General features: G+C 43.6%; 1 protein-coding gene across 1 annotated transcript in view; it reads left to right on the forward strand.

Moving 5' to 3' along the window:
• Window positions 1–20,116, forward strand: part of POLE2 (DNA polymerase epsilon 2, accessory subunit) — a 314,242-nt gene that overhangs the window by 211,703 nt on the left and 82,423 nt on the right. The window contains exons 14-16 of the mRNA XM_069208700.1: window positions 9,998–10,057; window positions 10,148–10,225; window positions 11,402–11,510. Coding sequence (XP_069064801.1) covers window positions 9,998–10,057; window positions 10,148–10,225; window positions 11,402–11,510 — 247 coding nt within the window. The remainder of the gene's footprint in view (window positions 1–9,997; window positions 10,058–10,147; window positions 10,226–11,401; window positions 11,511–20,116) is intronic.

The following is a 20,116-nucleotide window of genomic DNA, read 5'->3' on the forward strand; positions in this document are numbered from 1 at the left end:
TTCTACAATTTCACCAATGCTTACTTCCCCAAGTAAAGTATTACCGTACCCTCCTCAACACCTCTTAGATGAGGACGATGATGTATATTCTCAGGACGAAGGAATGTTTGGAATGGGCAACAGTCCATCACAGCTCAATGTCAAGATCTGGATGATGATGATCAATATCAGGGCAACTATTACTCAGCAAGAGACCAAGCGGATCCCTTGCATTCCGAATATGGTGATAGAGACACCTCTGTTCCTATGCCAAGGTCATTGGGGACAGGCCTTCAGAACATGTTGGATGGTTACTATAGAAGGTTTCCAACCTCAGTACCAGCAACACCGGTCCCACAACCATATGACCTACAAATAGCACTGTGGACCCCTGTCCCTACCCATCGAGGAACACCACTCAGACCAGATATAAACATGCCTTTTGGACAACCACATCAGGATGACCCTCAGACCACAGATGAAGAAAGGGAAGAAGGAGAAATACAAGATACCACACCTAGTGAGTGGGACGAATACCTAATAACAAATCCATAACCACCTTTTGCAGGACCAGTAGACTATTCCCCTGAGGATATAGGTGGGTTCCATAACCTAATGAACAGAGCAGCTAAATGCTTCGAATTGCCAATCCTTTCTAGGGAGACAGATTGTTTCCTATACGACTTTAAAGAGCCATCAAAAAAGTCTGTTAGAGCCATACCTATTGTAGACTTTATATGGCAAGAGGGACTGAAGGCAATGAAAAATCCAGCTACAATACCTTCTCAAATCCCACGCTTGGAGAAGTAATATAAAGCCCCGGAAAGCTCTCCAAATTATATAATAGGACAACCAAAGCTGGATTCTGTGGTCTCTCAGGGGGAACGTTGCTCAAAGAATCCTTCAGACCAAAATCCTCCCCGCCAGATAGAGAAGGACGCCGCCTGGAAAAAATCAGCAAAAATTTCGACTCTGTTGCAGCAATAACAGTCAAAACTGCCAATTCGTTAGCCATTCTAGGCAGGTACGATAGACAAATGTGGTCAGATATATCCTCGTACACTGACCTCTTACGCGAGGACGCTAACCTTGAGACAAAGAAGGCATTACAAGAAGGGGAACGGATCGCAGCTGAAATAATTGATTGTGTGATCGATATCTCGCTGACAGGATTTAGACAGCTGGCAGAGGCAGCAGTATTGTGCAGACAGGGCTGCCTGAAGTATATCTCTTTTAGACCAGAGGTTCAGACCAAGATTCTTGATATTGCATGTGATGGGGAATGCCTCTTCGAGAAGCATGTAGGTGGACTTTGCAATCTATCAAGGCGGACACAGACACAGTCCGATCTCTGTGTACAATGCAGTACAAAAGATAGCCCTTTCGAGGGCCTAGAGGCAGAGGAACATATTCCTTTCATGGCAGATACCAACCATACAGACAACAGTATCAAACTGCCCAAACAGGCTTTCGGCAGCAGTACGGACAGCAACAACAGCAATACAGGTTACCACCTACAGCTGCCTACAGGCATCCCTTAAGAGGAAGATCCTCAACCCGTGGCAGAGACACTGGTAGAAAACAATGACCGTACATTCATACCAGCTACCAACCTCACTTGTGTATCAAACATTGGAGGCCTTCAGTGGTCAAGAATAACATCAGACAGGTGGGTACTAAATATAGTATCCAGGGGGCATACTCTAGAATTTCTCCAGAAGCCTTCAAATACTCCCCCATCAGGACCACCACCTCCACGCTTAAGGCAACTCTTCAGGAAAGTATCTTCTATGATACACAAAGGAGCAATAGAGGTCGTCCCAGCTCTGCAGAGGGACCGGGGATTCTATTCCCACTTTTTTCTAGTGAAAAAACCTTCGGGGGATTGGCGTCCCATACTGGATCTGCGGGCCTTAAACAAGTTCCTGAAGAAACAAACATTTCGTATGGTAAAGCTTCAGGACATTCTACGCCTCTTCAACACAGGAGATCACATGACATCTCTAGACCTCCGGGATGCGTATTACCCTATCCCAATACATCGAAATCATCCGAAATTTCTCAGGTTCAAGGTGGCTGGTATGCATCTACAGTTTTGGGTCCTACTATTCGGACTAAAACCAGCCCCCAGGATTTTTACCAAGGTGCTGGCCCCAGTAGCAGCTCATCTACGACAACTAGGAATACAGATCTTGCCACTACTGGCTCATAAAGGCATCCATGAGACATCAGGTGGTGCAACACACATCCAATTGCCTACAGTTGCTCAAAACTCTGGGCCTTACCGTCAACTATCCCAAATCTCATTTCCATCTCTCAAAGTGGCTGAATTTCCTAGGAACACTACTGGATACTACCCAAAGAAAAGCATTTCCGTCTCAAGAGGGACAGCGAAAAATTTGCAGAACAGCTCACAAGCTATCAGCAAAAAGGTTGTTTCAGTTCAAATCTACTACTCTTTCATGGGAATGATTTCTCCATGTATTCCACCGATTTCAAATTGCCGGCTACACATGTGACCTCGACAGGAGTAACTAGACTCAGTGGCTCCAGGTGAATGGCTCCTTCGACAATCAAATTCAGATCACATCAGGAAAAAACACTGCCATGTCTTGGTGGAAAACAACAGTCAAATTTGTCCAAGGGCCTTTTATTTCTGCTACAAGTGCCGAACTACATAATATTGACAGATGCGTCACTCGAAGGTTTGAGGCGCCCACCTTCAGGATCTACAAATAAGTGGCAACTGGACACAAAAGGACAAAAAGCTTCACATAAAACAACTGGAGCTCAAAGCAATCGATCTGGCATTAAAGGCTTTCTTACCAAAAATCCAAAACGCAACAGTCCTCATAAGAACGGACAACATCGCAAGTATGTTCTACCTGAACAAACAGGGAGGCACGAAATCGATGGGGCTCTCACATCAAGCCCAGAGCCTATGGAAGTAGGCCATAGAGAATCAAATTTCTCTGAAAGCAGAACATGTGCCGGGATAATCGAACCTCCTGGCAGACTCATTGAGCAGAACAATCATCCTGTATCACGAGTGGGAGCTCGACCAGCTTTTCCAAAAATGGGGCAAGCCGAATCTAGACCTTTTTGCCACATGCGAGAACAAGAAATGCCTGTATTACGCGAGCTGGCATCCCCAAATAGGGGTGTGGGGAAATGCTTTTTTGATTAGATGGTCAGGAATCTCTGCCTACGCTTTTCCCCCGATTCCACTGATTCCCAGGGTGATCAGCAAGATGAATACCGAGGAATGCTGTCTCCTAATGGCACCCAAATGGCACAGACGGTTCTGGTTCACAGAACTCCTTCTCTACTCGGAACAACCACATGTTCAAATCAGAAAGACATCAGCCATGCTGACCATGATCCAGGGCCAGGTCAGACATCCGAATCCTTCGTCTCTACACTTATCGGCCTGGCTCCTGAATTCAATGAGTTTTCCACCTTAAACATTCCACCGGAATGTAGAGAAATATTCGCAAAAGCCAGGGCCGAAACTACCAATAAGACCTAGAAGCTTAAATGGAAGTGCTTCTGCTTGTGGTGTGTTTCTGAGGGAATCTATTGTATGACGTCGCCTCCGGAGCAAATACTTCCTTATTTATTATATTTGGCAAAATCCCGACTTTCTTATTCATCAATAAGAGTACACGTGGCGACAATTTCAAGATTCCGGTGCTCTCAGCAGGGCCCCTCGCTATACTCTTCCAGGATTATAAAACAGTTCCTCAAGGGCCTTTTTAGAGTGTTTCCTCTGGTACGTAAACCTCCACCATTATGGTTGTTTAATATAGTGTTAGGACAACTCATGAAGCCACCTTTTGAACCAATTCACAGGTCAGAATTAAAATTCCTTTCTTTGAAGACATCACTTATACTAGATCTCACATCAGCAAAAAGGGTGCATGAGATACAAGCCTTCACCATTGAGGATGCTTTTCTCCAGTTCACTCCAAATTATGTTATACTTCGAACAAACCCTAAGTATATACCAGAAAGTACCATCAAATTTCCATCCAAATGAGCCGGTGATTTTAAGAACGTTTTTTCCTAATCTGCAAACAGAAGCGAAAACAGCGCTGCATTCGCTAGATGTTTAAAGTTTTATCATCAAAAAACGCATGACATACGAAAATCAGACCAGCTGTTTGCACCATATGGAGATGCAAGGAAAGGCTATGTGGAATCTAAGCAAACCATTGCTAGAGGGATCGGACTGACTATACAATTTTGTCATGCTCAGGCAGGAAAGCCTTTATGCAGTAGGGTTAAAGCCCACTCTACCAGAGCGGTAGCCACATCCGCAGCTCTGTTTGCTGGAGTACCCCTACAGGTTATTTGCCGGGCAGCAACATGGTCCAATCAACATACAGTTACACAGCTCTACTGCCTGGATGAGACGAACAAAATGGATACAGGCGTTGGACAAGCAGAGCCAAGATATCCATTCCATTAAGTTGAGCCTCTCTGATTGTCCCACCTTCCACTTGATAGGTGTGTTAGCAATACTTGCCTAATATTATTATTGCTATTCTTGTTATTATTATTATTATCATTCTCAGTACATACATTCCTTTCTAATATTAACTGAATGTAGCATCGTTCCTATTATTATTGATGATATTGTTAAAATAAACAAAATCACTGCTCGCTATTCCAATTCAAGCATGTGAATCTATGAAAGATCCAATACTGGAGAAGAAAATTGGTTACTTACCTGTAACTATGGTTCTCCAGTATTGGTATCTTTCATAGATTCACATGTGACCCACCCTCCTCCCCTCAGAGGCTCTCCTCAATTCTAAGACTATATACTTCACACTCGTACTAGAAAATGTGAGGGAAACAGCCTCTGTTGGGAGTGTTCTGGAGGGTGCTGTCAACTGATTGGTTGTAGTTCAGATATGGTTCTTTTTTGTTTTATAAAAGAACACGGATAGGCTATAACAGTGGCTGTCTATACCATTGAGGCCTAGAGTAGTATATTTAAGGTTACCGTGGGACTCCCACCTCGACGACTGGGATGATTCAAGCATGTGAATCTATGAAATATACCAATACTGGAGAACCATAATTACAGGTAAGTAACCAATTTTGTGTAGTGTTTGCTCTCACTTGGTGGGAGCTTTGACAGCTTCCACCAAGTGGGAGCAAACAGCTGTGTCTTTGGGGTGGGAACCCTGGGACATAGTAGGAGCCAGCTCTGGCGGTCCCCAGGGCCATCATTAGCTCCAAGAGGGGTCCACGTAGGCCCCCTCCATCATGTATTGTCCGGTGGTCCCTGTGCTGGAAGTCTGCAAGGAACCCCCCTCATTATTTTATTGTCATCCGGGGGAGGTGGCGATCCCCAGGGATGCGCTGGGGAGGAGGGAGTAGTGGGAGGAGAGGTTGCTGCATATAACTGATTGTTTACCTCGGGGGAGGTGGTGGTCCCCAGGGGTGGGGGCTACTGCATCCCCCCCCCCACACACACACACATAAAATGTGTAGTCCCAGGGATTTGGCGGTCTCTGGGGAATAAAACTGCCCTAGCCCCTCCTTAAATTATACATGCCTCTGAGACCTGGGGCTTCTTAAAACCAAGTGCGGCAGCCCACGTGTGTTTTTTTTTTTTTTCTTTTCCCGCAAATTCACAACATAGTTGCGAATTTGCTGCAATTTTTTTTAAAGTGTTTTTAGCGCCAGTGGGGACCCTCTGGGACCCCAGCACCAGAGCTCAGGGTTCAGGGTGATTCTACCCTGGCCCCTTGTCCTATTTGTTTACTTTTTTTGTGGGACCCGGCTGAAGCCAAGCCCCAAGATGGGTGCCAACACTTCCTGGTTGAAGTGTTGGCGGCCATTCAAAGCTCTGCACAAGCTTCTTGTAGTTGGCACGGCCATGGATATACAAATTTAGATTTCTTTTAATTTCTCAACAACTACTGAACGGTTTTACACCAAATAGCAAATAAGAAGCACAACTACGTATTGAAAGCAGCCTTGCTGCCAAATATGGTATAATTCCATCCAGCGATTTGGGCTGTAGTCGGGTTCAAAACTCCTATGGGAATTATCATGGGAAATGCTCGTTTTTCTTTTACCTGCCCCTTTTTCTCACCTCCGCTTGACAGATCACCCCAAAACCCTTTGTGCGCAACATGAATCACCGGCACACTTTTTTTGGAAAATTTTGTGAAGATTCGTAAAATGGTGCCAAAGATATAGGCAAGTCAAAAAAAATTCTAAGGAAACATGGTCCTAAACATAACTACCTACTGGCAACTGCCAGTAAGTAATATATACACCCACTGCACAGCACTACAACCTCTATGACCTGTACCATTTGCAAGCACACATACACCCAGTATATGCAAACAATATACACACACACTGCACAGTAGTGCATTATCCCTTTATTGTACAATTCACAGGCACACATATACCTAGCACATGGATACCCCGCATGCACTTTACAGCACTATACAGCAAACCAATGTAGGTGAAGGGTCAGTTACATGACACAGGTAAAACGGACCTGTCCACTCCTACTGATAACTATACAGCATGCTGCCACCAGTGATTAGTGCCTGGTAAAGGCAGTAGTCTTTCACCATTATGCAGGTAGCGAATTGGGCACCCCTCCTGTTGCAGCATGATTGCAATCCTTGAGACAGGCTTATGTCATGGCGCCTGCACATGATCTGTGTTTGCCTATGGCAAGAAAAATCAGCATTAGTGGTCCAGACAGCATTACATTTGGGGCACTAACGCCAGGGGTGAACATCTATCAACATGCAAAGGACTTTCCGGTCCAAACATAAATAGTATTGGCAAAGCCAAAACGTTGGGTAATATCATTCAAAGGTTAGATCTATTGGCTTTGTCAGTGCTTGTAGTACCTGATGTGGTGGAGAGAGTCAGGATACAATCTGTTCTGAGTATGCCACAAACAAGTAGAGTGAAGTTTAGGTTGTCTCACATGCTTGAAATCCTCAAATTTGAAATCTAGTTACGATTGGTTATGACATTCACAAATTTATGTTTTGTAGGGACGTCTACTGTATCCTTTCCTCTTTCTCCTGATGCGCTGTTCCCCTGGACTATGAGTGCATGTTGAAGAAGATGGACTCAAGCTAGAGTCATGCGTAACTTAAGGAATACCTGGTGCCTTCTGTCACTCAGTGACTCTTTTGCCCTAACCCCTCGTCCCATGTGTTCCTCCAGCTGTCAGGGTCTTCGTTTAATTTACTGTTGGCTCCTACCTCCACCTACAAAATAAAAATCCTGTATTGTCTCCTTATAGGGAATATGTACCACCATCTTGTTATGGGGCAGTTTTGTCAGACTGGGATGCGTGAGCTCCTGTCGAGCCCGTCCACCTATACTCCTGGTCTCTCACATTGTTGAGAGACACTCTGGGCCCTGCAGTCAGCATCCCGCTTGCCCAAGGATCTGGTGTGTATTAAGAGACCCTCAGAAGCATGTAGAAATGGCACCAACCTTTCTTCTTTTTCTTAAGGGTGTATAACGAAAGGGGCTCAGAGGAGATTGTGGTGTATGGACAACTGCTCCTTTCGGCAGGATACCAGTTCAATGTACATACTGATGTCAGTGATGTGCAATGAAATTAGTTTTGCATAGGCGCTTTCAATTTACAATGCTGCCTAGAACTGAAATATATAAGCACTGTATGTAATAATCTGCCTCATATGCGGATAAGAAACAGATTTGGAAAGCTTCCACGTCAGTGATCCGTTGTCTCCAGAAAAGCAGAATCTGTATGTACATCTGAATGGGCTGAGTGCAACACGTTTTTGTCCCTCCAGATCTTGGCTCCACGAAGCCAATGGCAGCAGGCTTTTATTCAAAGAGTTAGGACCACCGTGCTATAAACAACTGTTGACAAGATGTTGGGTTCTGTGTAAAGACTTTTTGTTATGGATTTCCGATAGCACTGCTAGTAAGCCGGATGGTGGGCGGGACAGTATTTGACAAAGAATCAAAATCACGTGCTGACCATTTTTTCTGGCAATGTGTTAATGTCGGATCACTGTTATAATTGCATTTTAATTCCCCCCCCAAGTCAATGACAGTCCTTTTGAGAAGGTGGCACGAGGCACTAGTTTAAAATAAAGGGGGAAACTCCAGAAACAAGATTTCTCAGTTTACACCAAGAACACGCAACTTAAACCTCTTTTAAATCGGACGCAGGCCTTCCTGCTTGCAATGCAGAAAGTCTGTGAAGGCTTACCTAAACGCAAATTCAGCTTTTCGGTTTTCAGTGTTCGCGAACTTGTGCCATGCTAGCCTCAAGACTGAGCTTTGTGCCCCACACCGCATCTAAAGTTCTGTTGTAACTCCTTTGCCTTAAAGCAAACTGCTTGCCGTCCCTTGAACTACATGCACCCCTCTCCCCCCCCCCCAAAAAAAAAAAATCAACTGTGGTAAACTGTTACTGACGTGTTAATCAATTGCCCTCCTACTCACATAACAAGCATGAGATTGTAATCTCGCGCACTCTTCATTCAGTGTTTCATTGTTCCTCAGAGCCAGCGTAGTACTATACGGACACCCAAATAAATGTAAAGGAAATTTGATACAGCACTATTCAGAGAGCCCAATATATTTTTTTAACAATAAATAATTATATATTTTTTATATGTATTTAACCACTTTTTTCTTAGTATAAAACATAATTGGCATAAATTCACGTACCGATCACTTAGAGAAAATTGTGTCTCTCTCCTGTAATCCGCGCGTTTGATTCTGTACATCTGTAAAATCTCTTTCATCCCGTTTCCGTACCTGCTTCCACTTGGGGGCTGTAGCTTGATATTGGGGGGACCCATATTTATGCTCCATTCATCCCTATTGCTCCTTCTCTGGACTATTCCTACCTTTAACGACTACATTCTTACCTCATATTATGTATACAGTAAGAAATAGGGGAATTTAGGTGAGATTCATACTTTTTTTTTTTTGAAACGCTGAATCACTTTATAACAGCAAAAAACAATGTAGTTCTTAGTTAACACCTATGTTTTCTTCCTGAGGTGGTGCTGTATTTTTGTGGGGTCTGTCATCTTGTTCTTTCTCTTACATTTACATCAGTACCATGGAAAGGAGATCCATGTGATGGATGAGAGTAGAAACACGTGCCTTTCATAATAAAGCAATCATATATTCACCATCAGCCACTGAATATGTCACTAATACACAAAAATGCATCTAGCTATACCAGAGATACTGCTAGTAGGCGCCCCTTCAAATGCGCAGCACCTAGAAGTAATTGTCTTATCCAGCACTAAGCATTATGATTAATAGAGCTGAAACATAACCTATTTGATACTCCACGCTGTACTCCCTTGTGTGCACTACTGCATGAACATGAGTGGCAGCATACAGGCTGCATTGCAGTTATAATTCAACAGCATCTAAAGGCAGGTTTTATTTGTATGTTACTGTGAACTACTGTATGCTATAATAATCAGAGCCACTGGAAGTGTGCAGCAAGAGAGGGTTAAATTATGCAGCAGGGTTGAGAAAGTTATGCTGCAAGAAAAGCCAAATTATGTGTCATAATGCAGCACAGATTGTAATAGTATTACTTCAGCATTTTTTAACATGGTAACCCTGTCTGGGCACTGGTTGCACCTCATTAGTACCATTCTAATACCCATATATAGCAATATGCAACAAAAAGATGACCAGTCCAGCTTTGTGAAGGGTCTTTTCTTGTGTGGCAACACATGTTGCTGCATTTTTAGTAACTTTTGAACCGTTTGTGGTAGAAACAATTTTCTTTGTTAAAATCTGCTAGTTATGCGGCAGATGGTGGATCTTTGAGGCAAATCAATAATTGTACGAAAATCGCGCCGGCTAGACAATCACATAATTCTAGTAGCCCTGGCTATAATGTATATGGAGACTAACAAGCCCATTCAAGCCTCTTAAGTCCCTGATCCAAACATTTTGTCTGTTTGTATTTTACATGTTAAAATAACCTGCTACCTTTGAATTGCAGTAGTCGATTTGTGTTCATTCCTGGTCCTGAAGATCCAGGTCCCAGCTGCATCTTACCAAGGTAAGACCAGTCACTGTTTAACAGTATTGATGACACAGACCAGGAAGAAAATTTCTGTTATTTACGTGCACATTTGACTTTCTTTTGTAGACCACCAATAGCAGAGAATATCACTCACGAGTTCAGGCAGCGCGTACCTCTTTCCATGTTCACCACAAATCCTTGTCGGTATGTTGCATAGTTTTTTATATTGGAGGGGCGATGGGGGTGGGGGAGGATGGGGTGTAGGAAGTCATGTGACTCTTCGAAATAAATTTAATGAAGGATAATCACTACGGACGCCCTTCATGACCACGTTTGTCTAGTTACCACCAGTGCCACTGTTTTTATCCCGTCCGTAGCTTCTCTCCTATCCGCAGCCCTTAAATCCCACTTCTCTTGGGTTACCGCTGTACGATAGGGCTAAGGGTTCTCATATTTTTGGCATGGTCACAGGAATGTAGCAATTATGTGGAAGATGGACCTCTCATCCAAACTTTCACTATGATCTGCTCTACTGGCTAAAATTAGAAGACCTAGACTAATTTCTGATCTGCACTCCATTAACACTCGTCCTGAACTTGCAGTTCAGTCATAGTGCCCAAATATTAAAGTTTTTGTGTGCAATTAAAGTTGGAAATATGGAGGGGGCTATTTATGGTGGGTGGAGAAAAAGCGGGAGGTTAGACAAAAGTGAAACGAGTTAAAGTTTACTAGCACGTTTTCTTATTCATCTATTCACTCCTGTTAGAATTCTGTCTAGTGAAATGCTTGAAAGATTGAGTACTTCAGGAAATCTGTGACTGGCACAAATTTTGAGGATTATAGAAAATCCATCAGAATTCCAAGGAAGGAAAAAATGTGCTCCTAATGTGTGAGGTAACGCAATAAAACCAGAGGTTCGATTTTGTCGCTATCCTTTTGTGAATTGGACCAGAAATCTTTCTTCAACCACATTGCTATAACTTGTGTACTTGACACTTCATTAATATATTTATCGAAATGAAAACGCTTGATTGCCTTTGCATGTATTTCAGCCCGTGTCACACACAAATTGTACAGTGATCTTAACCAGCCACTCTTTCTTACTGGCTGCACACAGGACCACAGGAATCTGACAAGAAGTGTATATATCTGAGCATAACTTCTGATCACAGTCAGTAGGAAGCAGAGACATTGAAAGTGATTACTAGCCTGCTTGACTGTTAGGTACTTTACAATCCGTTGATGATAATCTAGGAGAGCATTTGGGATGTCATGTTACAATGGTGACCAGAAACCCCTATGTGCATGCCCACTGCCTTAACCTATGGTTCTCTATGCTATGAGAAGTGCTAGTGACATCTGTGACGTTTGTCTCCATAGAATCCAGTATTGCACTCAGGAGATGATTTTCTTTCGTGAAGATATTGTTAACAAAATGTGCAGAAATTGTGTGCGGTTTCCAAGTTCCAGCTTGGACATTCCAAACCACGTAAGTGAAGATTGTGCTCTGACACCTGCATAAATTGTGTACTAAATGCTTTACTTTGCTGATTAATCAGTATTGTAGTCTTTCTCTCTTTGGTAAACAGGTGGTTCTGTGTGCGAGAACACCTGCTGGGGACTCTCTCTACCTGGAAGACGAAATTTTTTATAAATATTGTAACCATTGTTGAGAAAAAAACATATCTGTTATCGTGATTCAGTAAGAACAGGAATAACTGCATCATATTTTTGTGTAATGGAATTATGGCCACATGTACATAATGCCAATAGAAGATTATTTTTCACTGTGTTCAGTCTCTCCTATTAGAGCGTCGTTCTACTGTGCAAATCCTTACATGTTTATTTAACATTCTTTCTCACAGTTGTATACTGTGACTTACAGGTCCCTGTGGAGACGTCTGCAGAAATAATCAATGGACTTGTAGTGCACACAGCAAGGTGCTGACGTTCACTGTAGAAGTACCTTTCTTTCCAACATTATGAGAGCAAAAGTGGTCTGACGATAAAAGTGGGTAAAGATGGCAGGAGATGCAAACATGTTTTATTTCTATTTTGCCACCTACTACTCCTTTCTTGTACCTTTCTGTGCTCCGGTGATTCCTGGGCCAAGGGCCCTGTTGTTGTTCGAAATTGTATTTGGGGAAAAATAGATGGGAAGGGGCAAGTGAGGGAGGTGTAAATTCTGCTTGATCATGGAGAAAGATGAAAGTAAAAGCAACACTGGGCTTAACTATTTCCCTCTGTTCCCACTGCCTTATTATCGAAGTCTGAGTATGACGCATGAGGAAAAAAATGGTGGCTCAACGGCACTCTCTTGACTTGCCGAAGTATGCAGATTTACACACTGTTTGTAGCTTAATCACTCTCAGAGTCACAGTGAAAGAAAACCATACATCTCTGTGTGCCTTCTTATATCTGATAGAGACATCTAGCTGCAGATTCCTTACTTTAAAATCTTCCTCCAGCACAAGCCTGGATGCAGAAATTTTTTCCCATAGCACATCTGCTCATCGGAAGAGGGCGTTGTGTGACTTCGTAATGATGTCATCCACCGGATATGACATCAGAACAGTCCATATAACCCCCTCACTGACGTCATTTCCTTCCTTTCCGTGCTTGCAACGTAGATCCAGAGATGGTTGTTCATGCCGTTTTTGTCCTACTTTGATGTTTTCATCGTACTGAAACAGTGAGCTTTTTATATGTCTTTGGGGTTTTAACCCGGTGGGTCCTGTGGATGACAAATGCCTGCTGCGGACCCCCACTCGATTTGCAAGTGGTGCCTGGGCGAGCACTATGACGTCAAAGAGTGCAACTTCTGTAGGCAGCTTTGGCCGAATGCCCTGCGGGAGCATCAGCTAAAGCTTCTAAGGGCACTGATGTCAGAGTCATCCCGGTCTTCCCTTTGAAAAAGGTCTCCTTCACAGATTGGCGGCCGTTCAAGGAGTCATTCTCATGGATGCCATTCTCCATTGATGTCCATCTGTAAGTCTTGCCGCAAGAGGTTGAAGTCACAGAAGTTGCCGACTTTACCACATACGACCTCCCACCATTCCTTGGTCAAGGAGACAAGGTAGGAGTCTACCCTGTGTCTCTCTCCTTTTCCAGGAGATGGGGCAACTCTTGACCAGATGTATTAATATTACACTTCCCTTCACTCTGTCTTTGGTCACTCACCTCCGTCTGAAGTGCCTATGGGTCTCAAGGAGGTGCGAAGTGCCTTGACTGTATCCACGCCCGGCGGGTCCTTCCTCAGCTTCAGTTAGGCCCTCAGCATCAGTTGACAAAGCCATTACAGTGCTGGTACATAGCCCTTTGGGTTTCCCACCTTCTGTGCTGGTATTCGCTCAGCCTACTCTGGCGACTCTGCTGGCGGCACTGATCAAAGTTGGATCTCTTTCTCTCCATCTGACATCAAAATCGACATTGAGGAGTCACCTTCTCGACACCAGTAGATATGAAAAACGGAGCCACTAATGCTTGTTATCCCTGATCTCCTCCACAAGTGTTCTCTCAGGTTTGTCCTGCTGTAGGAAATGGTGGAGAGGCGGTAGAGGAGTTGGAACCTCATAGAGAGGACACCTGGTTAATTGACCTAGCTTCGGCTAGTGGCTTGTATTCTTCTCCAGCCTCAGGCCTACTTGAACCCACTTAGACTTGCTATGGAGGCAAGCTCCTGTTTGGCAGACAGGCTGAAGAGGGTTGCCTTGGTGTTGGATCAGAATCTTCCTTCAGTAGAATTAGCCTCCGATCCCCTAATTGAGGTCCTCCATTTAAGTCAAACAGGGATTAAACCAGTGCTTCCTTACAGCGAAGCCCTATATGATGTTTTTGTAGGGGCTTGCGCTAACCCTGATACAGGGGACCCTGTTTACCAGGCTATATCTCACAGGCACCAACCTGCCACGGGTGATCCAGTTTGTCTAATGACACATCCTACTCATTGAAGGTTGGTGGCACAGGCCGCTTTAGCTTCCAATGACATGGACCCTCTCCCACATGTCCCATTGGATAGAGAGTCCAGGAGTCTAGATGTCTGTGGCATGCATATGTTTTCCTCCAGAAGTTCTGCTCTATGCTCTGTAAATACCACTTGTGTTCTTGGACTTTTCTCTCATTCTTTATGGAACTCATTAGTAAGCATCTTACCTACACTACCGGAAGAAATCAGGAGCACTCTTACTGCTATGATTCAGGACGGCCAGCAAGCAGCTACACTAAGGATTCGCTGTGGCATGGTTACCACTCACTCTCTGGGTCGAGCTATGGCTTCTTCAGTTGCGCTATGTTGCTGTGCCTGGTTACGTACCTCCAGGTTTTCAAAGCCAGACCAAGCCACATTGCTTGACATGCCGTTTGATGGTGCCCATTTGTTTGGTGCAAAGGTGGAGTCATCTATAAGGCTTTTTCGCAACAGTAGGGGTGGAGTAGCAAATTAGCTTGCTGCCTCTCCACCTTTTGGCTAGTTCATAACGTCTTTACTGTTTAGTACGTGTCATTTGTTCTTACATATTCCACAGAAGAGCCATACTTGGGCAGGGCTGTAAAGCTTTTTCAGTTACATATATGTTCAACCTACTTGTGGCACCTGTGGGTGTTCCTGTTTGGCAGGTGCTCTTTTTCCTTTGTTATTGGGTTAACCACTTCGCTGCCAGGCCTTTTCCCCCCTCCTGTGCCGACCCTTTTTTTGGCTATTTGGGGCAGTTCACGCTTAGGCCCTCATAACATTTTGTTCACATAAGCTACCCACGCCAAATTTGCGTCCTTTTTTTCCAACATCCTAGGGATTCTAGAGGTGCCCAGACTTTGTGCGTTCCCCTGAAGGACACCAAGAAATTAGCCAAAATACAGTGAACATTTGGTTTTTTTTTTTTTTTTTAAATGGGGAAAAAAGGCCTGCAGAAGGCAGCTCGTGGTTTTTTCCCTGAAAATGGCACCAACAAAAGTTTTGCGGTGGCAAGATCACCATCTTCCCAGCTTTCAGGAACAGGCAGACTTGAATTGGAAAACCCAATTTTTCAATACAATTTTGACATTTTACTGGGACATACCCCATTTTTACAAAAAAAAAAATGGGTCCCAAGGATCCCAGAAAACTAAACATTTCTGAAAAGTAGACAAAATTCTGAATTCAGCAAGGGGTCATTTGTGTAGATCCTACAAGTGTTCCCTACAGAAAATAACAGGTGAAATAAACAAATATTGAAATTGAGGTGAAAAATACAGCCATTTTCTTCCAGGGGATCCTCATCAATAGTCATAAACATTGAATATTCCCGCCCTCGTGCGGGGACCCCGGAGCATATATAAAATACACACATATAAAGTATGAAATATGCATGAAAAATATATATATAATTTTTAGTAGACAAATTTTCATTCTAAACTCACATAAACGTGTGTAAAACAGCAGTGCAGACTATAGTCATAAACCGGCCGCTGGGAGGACAGAGTGCGACTTCCGATAGGAGCACGACAATCGTTGCAATGGTGGATGCACCGACCTCACCTGTCAGTAGGAGCTCCATTTCACCAGGTAATCCCATCCGACACTCTGGTAACGGACGCGTCGCTTCAGGGATGGGGAGCTCATCTAGGTTCCCTTCAAGCTCAGGGCCTGTGATCCGACAACGAAAGAGAGTATCACATCAACCTGCTGGAGCTCAGAGCAGTCCATCTGGCTCTCAAGTCTTTTGCTCCATCGATTCAGGGGAAATCTCTCGTAGTGCAAACGGACAACACAGCCGTTTCTGTATTATTTGAACAGACAAGGAGGAACGAGATCCCTGCCCCAACAAACTCTACAGATCCAGCACCAGAATGATTCTCGTAGCTCCGCAATGGCCTCGTCAGTTCTGGTACACAGATCTCCTCAACCTATTGGAGCAACCTCACAGGAGGCTGCCGTGCAGACCGGATCTCCTTTGCAGATCGGGAGGCAGGATACTTCACCCCAACCTTCCCTCTCTGAGCTTAACGGCATGGCTCCTGAATTCCTGCAGTATGGACACCTAGGGCTCTCGCAGGAATGCATGGACATCTTGAAGGAGTCCAGACGACCTTCCACGCGGCGTTCTCACGCGTTCAAGTGGAAGAGGTTCTACATATGGTGTCGTCAGCAAGGTCAGAATCCTATACTGGCTCAGGAGGAGGTCATACTGTCTTACCTACTCCATTTGGCAAAATCAGGTCTGCAAGTGTCATCTATTAAGGTACATTTATCTGCCATTACAGCCTATCCTAAGTCACCTTCTCAGGAATCCTTTTTTACAAGACCAGTAGTCAAGGATTTCTTAGAAGGTTTGAAAAAAGTTTTTCCATCCATTCGGAAACCCTCCCCTCCATTGGAGCTGAACATAGTGCTATCGAAACTTATGGGCCCTCCTTTAGAACCTATACACAAAGCCTCTTTGCAACACCTTACGTGGAAGACGGCTTTTTTGGTAGCCATTACTTCCGCAAGGAGGGTCAGTGAAATTCAGGCTTTGTCCTCCAAAGAACCATACACAGTCTTCCACGAGAATAGAGTGGTTCTGCGAACTCATCCATCATTCTTACCGAAGGTGGTGTCAGAATTTCACATCAATCAGACTATTTCACTACCAACTTTTTTCCCCAATCCGGATACTCCGGCGGAGAAAGCTTTGCACTCCCTAGATTTGAAATGAGTGCTAAAATTTTACTTGGATAAAACCAAACTAATTAGACATTCCAACCATTTATTTGTAAAGTATGGTCATTTGAGAACAGGAGAGGCAGCCTCAAAACGAACCATATCTAGATGGATAGTTTCATGTATTGTTACTGCATATCAATTGGCTAACAAACAACTACTTGCTAGACCTAACGCGCATTCGACAAGAGGAAAGGCGGCTACGGCTGCCCTCCTTAATAATGTTTCAATCTCTGAAATTTGTAAGGCTGCTACATGGAAGTCTGTACATACATTTACTAGACATTACTGTTTGGACTCAGATGCCAGAGCAGATGCCCAAGTTGGGCAAGCATCTCTGAGAAATTTGTTTGCATGATACATGTCTATCCATGCACTTCTATTAGACAGTCCGCAGAGTTAAGGGAGGGGCTTGCTAATCTATTCAATGTTTGACTATTGATGAGGATCCCCTGGAAGAGAAGGATAAGTTACTTACCTGTAAATCCTAGTTCTCTTCCGGGGGTGTCCTCATCAAAGTCATAAACAACCCACCCTCCTCCCCGGACGCACGTCTCCTAGAAGTGCAGGACTTACTATTTTTCAAATCTGCCACTCAGCTTGTCACCGTAAAAAAGTACTGACCTAACTGTGAACCAACTGTCACCTCTCCTTCACCCCGAGACATGGTGGGATACTGGAGGTGCTCAGGGTCTTAAAGGCACGGTGACAGGATTTTTATGGTTCTCCTGTGTTAACCTGCATGCAGCCTATTGGCTAAGAATGCTACATTGTTTTCAATGTAGTTTTTTCTTCTTTTTCTCTGATGTTACTACTGCTTATTTCCCTAGGCCCAGTTAGGGGGCTTGGGAAAATATTTTTTCTCTTATTGTAATCTTGAAAAGGAATGTTTAAAAAAAAAAAAAAACTCCATAGAAATAAAGCATTTTAGCCTGTTTATGATTATAGTCTGCATTGCTGTTTTACACAAGTATATGTGAGTTTAGTATGAAAATGTGTCTACTAAAAATGATATATATATTTTTCGTGCATATTTCATACTTTATATGTGTGTATTTTATATATGCTCCGGGGTCCCCGCACGGGGGCGGGAATATTCAATGTTTATGACTTTGATGAGGATACCCCTGGAAGAGAACTAGGATTTACAGGTAAGTAACTTATCCTTTTTCTCCACGTTTTACTCTGTAACTTTTTCCTGCGTTGTCAGATTTTTTAAAGCAATATACCGTTACGGCAGCTGGACTCTTCTGGTTGCGGGGATATATAGGGCTTATAGGTTCATCAAGAACTCTAGGTACCCAGAGCCAATAAATGAGCTGCACCTTGCAATGGGATTTTATTCTATACCGGCTATACAGCAATTCATTTGCTGAAATATAAAAAGTGAAAAATAGTTATCAAGAAAACCTTTGTATTTCCAAAATGGCCACAAGATAAGGTGTTGAGAAGCAGTGGTTATTTGCACATCGCTGAATTCCGGGGTGCCCATACTACCATGTGAATTACAGGGCATTTCTCAAATAGACGTCTTTTTTACATACTGCCTTACATTGGGAAGGAAAAAATGTAGAGAAAGACAAGGGGCAATAACACTTGTTTTGCTATTCTGTGTTCCCCCAAGTCTCCCGATAAAAATGGTACCTCACTTGTGTGGGTAGGCCTAGCGCCCACGAAAGGAAATGGCTCAAAACACAACGTGGACACATCACATTTTTTCACAGAAAACAGAGGTGTTTTTTGCAAAGTGCCTACCTGTGGATTTTGGTCTCTAGCTCAGTCGGCACCTGGGGAAACCTAGCAAACCAGCGCATTGTTGAAAACTAGACACCTAGGGGAATCCAAGATGGGGTGATTTGTGGGGCTCTGACCAGGTTCTGTTACCCAGAATCCTTTGCAAACCTCAAAATTTGACCCAAAAAAACACTTTTTCCTCTCATTTCTGTGACAGAAAGTTCTGGAATCTGAGAGGAGCCACAAATTTCATTCCACCCAGCGTTCCCCCAAGTCTCCCGATAAAAATGGTACCTCACTTGTGTGGGTATGCCTAGTGCCCACGAAAGGAAATGGCCTTAAAAACAAAAGCCCCCCCTGGGAGCGACCCTTGCCCAACTGGTCGCTCCCTCATGCCAGTTTCATTTTCTAAAACAAATCCCTGGTGTCTAGTGGGCGAAATTCCTTTCCTTCCCTTTAAAGCCTCTCTGGGCCTCCCCCACGTGATCCTCTTCCGATCGCGCTGGAAGCTGAGCTTCCAGCGCGATGGGAGGAGGCCCTGTGACAGTCAGCGCGAGATCGCGTGCTGACGTCAGAGAGGGGGTGGGGGGTCGGGGGTGGAAGGGGAAGGGCTTCCCCTTCCATCCCTGCCTTGCTAGCACTCCCTCTGGGCTCTGTGCCCAGGACGTAATGGTTACGTCCTGGGCACAGGAGCACTGTGCCTCAGGACATAACCATTACGTCCTGGGCACAGAAGGGGATAAATAGTGTCCTGAAACCCTATTGGGCTTTTCATGCCTAATGTTCAAGGCTTCTTTCATTATTGCCATTACTTGATGTAAAGTAATGAGCTTCCACTTCAAGTTTGTCAATGACAGCCTCTTAGAGGGGTATCACTTTTTTACTACACCTGATTGAGGTGATTTTGCTTACTGTACTCTGAAGGAAAGCGTGTGCTTCAGAGATGTTACTTTTATGGTATATACCATACTCTGAGTGGAGTAATTGATTATTTGCTGGTATGCAAGTAAGAAAAAAATAAATATATATATATATATATATATATATATGCACAGTTGACTTTTACACCTTCTTTCGAGGGTACGGAGTTGCTCCCTCGGTAGGGGGTTACTTTTTTTTCACTTGTGAGATTATGGAACTATACTAGTATCCCTTATAGGGAAGTTGAAATATTATCAGCTCCTTTGGAGTGTCAGTATATTGTTTAATTTCTGTTATAAGAGGTTTCTTTTTAAGGATTATACAGCAGTAAAGGTGTCTGTTTAGTAAGTCCTTATTGTAATGTCAAATAAGGTAGCTGTTGATCTACAATAACTGCAATGTAAATCTGCTTTTACCTTTGATACAATAGTATATCCGTTTTCCTACTTGTGGTAGATCGGATACTTTAGAAGCTAGAAAGGACTTAAGGACTTTTCCTCTTTGGTCCTTAAGGGTTAATACTGCATCACAGTTTCATCGCAGTTTGACGGTTTTCCTGTAGTTTGGGGTCAACATTGTTCAAGCATGTTCTTTGAATATTATTCTTTTCTTTCCCTGGCGTATATAAGTTTATCATGGGCTTTAATTGAGAAGTATCTCTCTGTAGTTTTTATTCTGTCTACTGTATAGAATAATTTATATTATTGACTCTTTAGGAGTTGTTGTGCACTTCGGCATTTGCTTTCAAGACTTCCTTCTTTCCA

This window comes from Pleurodeles waltl, chromosome 9, assembly GCF_031143425.1.
Source record: "Pleurodeles waltl isolate 20211129_DDA chromosome 9, aPleWal1.hap1.20221129, whole genome shotgun sequence".
Classification (NCBI taxonomy): domain Eukaryota; kingdom Metazoa; phylum Chordata; class Amphibia; order Caudata; family Salamandridae; genus Pleurodeles; species Pleurodeles waltl.